Raw genomic sequence first — 2,672 nt, 5'->3', positions numbered from 1 at the left:
CTCTTTACACTCATAACAACCCCCTAGTGTTGGTGATGGGGACTAAAGGGAACACCTAGCACCGTAATGACTGGTAGAAGAACCTAGCATGGATGAGCCCTGAATTGATGAAGCACGGGATGAACTCTGGGCTAGAAGGGCGCTAAGTGATGAGAATTGTGAGACCCATGGACGGCACCATGGTGTACTGGGCGAGCTGACTGACCATATCTGAATGGACGGGCTCTGTCGTGCTGAAACTGGCCCCCATGGGAAGCACCACTGAATCCACCATGTCCACTAGGCCTCTTGTCCTCCCTATAAACCCTCTCCTTACCACGAACCATCTCACTCTATCTAGCAATGTCGACAACCTCATCAAAAGTTGCACCAGACACCCTTTTTCTGATCATAAGCAACAGAAGTTGAAAACCAAGGCCATCTATAAACCTCCTGATCCTCTCTTGGTCTGTGAGAACCAACCAGACTGCATGACAAGCCAACTCAGAGAATCACATCTCATACTGTGTAATAGATATGTCACTCTGGCGAAGCTGCTCGAATTGCCTGCGCAACTCCTCTCTACGAGACTCAGGTACAAACTTCTCCAGAAAGAGAACAGAGAATTGTTGCCAAGTAAGGGGATGTGCCAACTGTCCTATGCCTTTCGTAAGCCTCCTACCAACTAAGTGCAGCCCCAGAGAACTAGAAAGTAGTGAATGAGACTGCACTGATCTCTAGAAAACCTACAGTCCAAAGTATCCTCTAACACTTGTCCAAGAAACCCTATGCATCCTAACCCCCAACACCACTAAATGATGGAGGCTGGAGTAGGGCTGTGCATTTGGATCGGATATCCGAAATCCGATCCGACATACTTTATTTCGGATTTTCGGATTTTGGATTTCGGATTTTCGGATTGGATACGGATTATGTTTTAAAAAATTTCGGATTTATGGATTGGATTTGGATTGGCATGATTTTAATCCGATCCGATCCGAAATACGAAATTATATGGGCCTATATATAAATAGTTAAATACTATACTACCCTAAAATTTTAGGGTTAACTTAACCCGATTAAGTATACTATACTACCCTAAATTAGGGTTGTGCACGGATCTCTTCAGTTTTTCCGCCTCTCTTCAGTAGTTCAGTTTCACAGTTTCACTAGTTCACCACTTTACCTTCATTCTTCAGACTGCCACAGTCAAGCGGCCAGTGAAGTTCAGAGTTCAGTCGAGGTCGACCAAGCTTCCGCGGTTCCGCCTCTCTTCTTCTTCACTCTTTATCTCAGTGACTCAGTCCTCTCGGTCTCGAACTCGAAGTCTCAACTCTCAAGCCAGTGAAGTAGTGAACTCCAAGTTCTCTCGAAGTCTCAAGCCAGTAAAGTAATCATCTTCTTCACTATTAGTTATTATTGGTTCATACTTCATTGTTGCTTTCCCCTCTGTCTTAGAGCTCAAATGTCCACCTTTTATTTCTCGACAGAAATCAAATATGTGTGTTTTTGTGTCTTTTTTTGTGTGTTAGAGAGATATTACAACATCTTTATTTTGAATTTTCATACTGTTTTTTCAATTTTTATGTATGTATCGATTTGTCTTTATGTTCTGTTTTTTGTCTCTTTCATTTTCTATTCAACTATTTCTGATTTTTTTTTGTTTTTTTTTGTTTGTGTTGGTAGATGGAAAACGAGACAGAGACAGTGAATGAACTTCAAATTGTTGAAACAGTTGGTGAAAGTAATGCTTCAACTGGTTCAGATTCAACAACCAATAACAGTGAATCTGAACCTGGTTCGAAGAAACGAAAAGTGGTTAAAGAAAGATCAATGGCTTGGCGCTACTTCAACAAGTTCACTGATTCCGAGGGTGTGAAAAAAGCGAGATGCAAGTTTTGTTCAGAAGAATATGTAGCTGATACTAAGCATAGCGGCACAAGCAATTTGTTATTGCATATTCCCAAATGTTCGACCAATCCCTACAAGGCAGAATGTAGCCAGACAACATTAGGTTTTCAGCCGCAAGGTCTAACAGGTGATGTTTCAGTTATCCCTTAGAAATTTGATCAAGAGGCATGTAGGAGGGCTTTAGCTCGTATGATTATTAAAGATGAACTTCCTTTTATTTCTGTTGAAAAAGATGGATTTAGAGACTTTGTTAGAAGTCTTCAACCTTTATTTCATATTCCATCTCGTACTACTATGACTAGGGATTGTCTTGAGATTTACCATGAAGCTAGACTTGCTTTGAAGTCTATTCTTAAAGAATCAAAACAGAGAATATGTATTACTACTGATACATGGACTTCAATTCAAAGAATTAATTATATGTGTGTTACAGCCCATTACATTGACAATAATTGGAAATTACATAAAAGGATATTGAATTTTTGTCCAATTACTAGTCATAAAGGTCAAGATTTAGCTAGTGGTATTGCAAAGTGTTTACTTGAATGGGGAGTGGATAAAGTATTTACTGTGACAGTTGATAATGCGAGTTCTAATGATGTGATGGTTAGAGAGTTATCCAAGCAATTTACTAGATGGAACACTAACTTGATGGAAGGTAAGCATGTTCATGTGAGATGTATGGCTCACATCATCAATCTAGTTGTTCAAGATGGGTTGAGAGATGGGAGTGTGTCTGTTGAACGAATAAGACAAGCTGTTAGGTACATTAGACAATCTCC

General features: G+C 40.0%; 1 protein-coding gene across 1 annotated transcript; it reads left to right on the top strand.

Moving 5' to 3' along the window:
• The first annotated feature begins 248 nt into the window (after nucleotides 1-248).
• Nucleotides 249-2,040, top strand: LOC138886123 (uncharacterized). Its single transcript, XM_070167157.1, has 2 exons — nucleotides 249-446; nucleotides 1,666-2,040. Exons 1-2 carry the CDS (start codon nucleotides 249-251, stop codon nucleotides 2,038-2,040), a joined length of 573 nt encoding a protein of 190 aa, XP_070023258.1.
• Nucleotides 2,041-2,672: the final 632 nt, after the last annotated feature.

The sequence above is a fragment of the Nicotiana sylvestris genome, chromosome 2 (genome assembly GCF_000393655.2).
Source record: "Nicotiana sylvestris chromosome 2, ASM39365v2, whole genome shotgun sequence".
Classification (NCBI taxonomy): Eukaryota; Viridiplantae; Streptophyta; class Magnoliopsida; order Solanales; family Solanaceae; genus Nicotiana; species Nicotiana sylvestris.
This window is presented reverse-complemented; position numbering and strand designations above follow the sequence as displayed.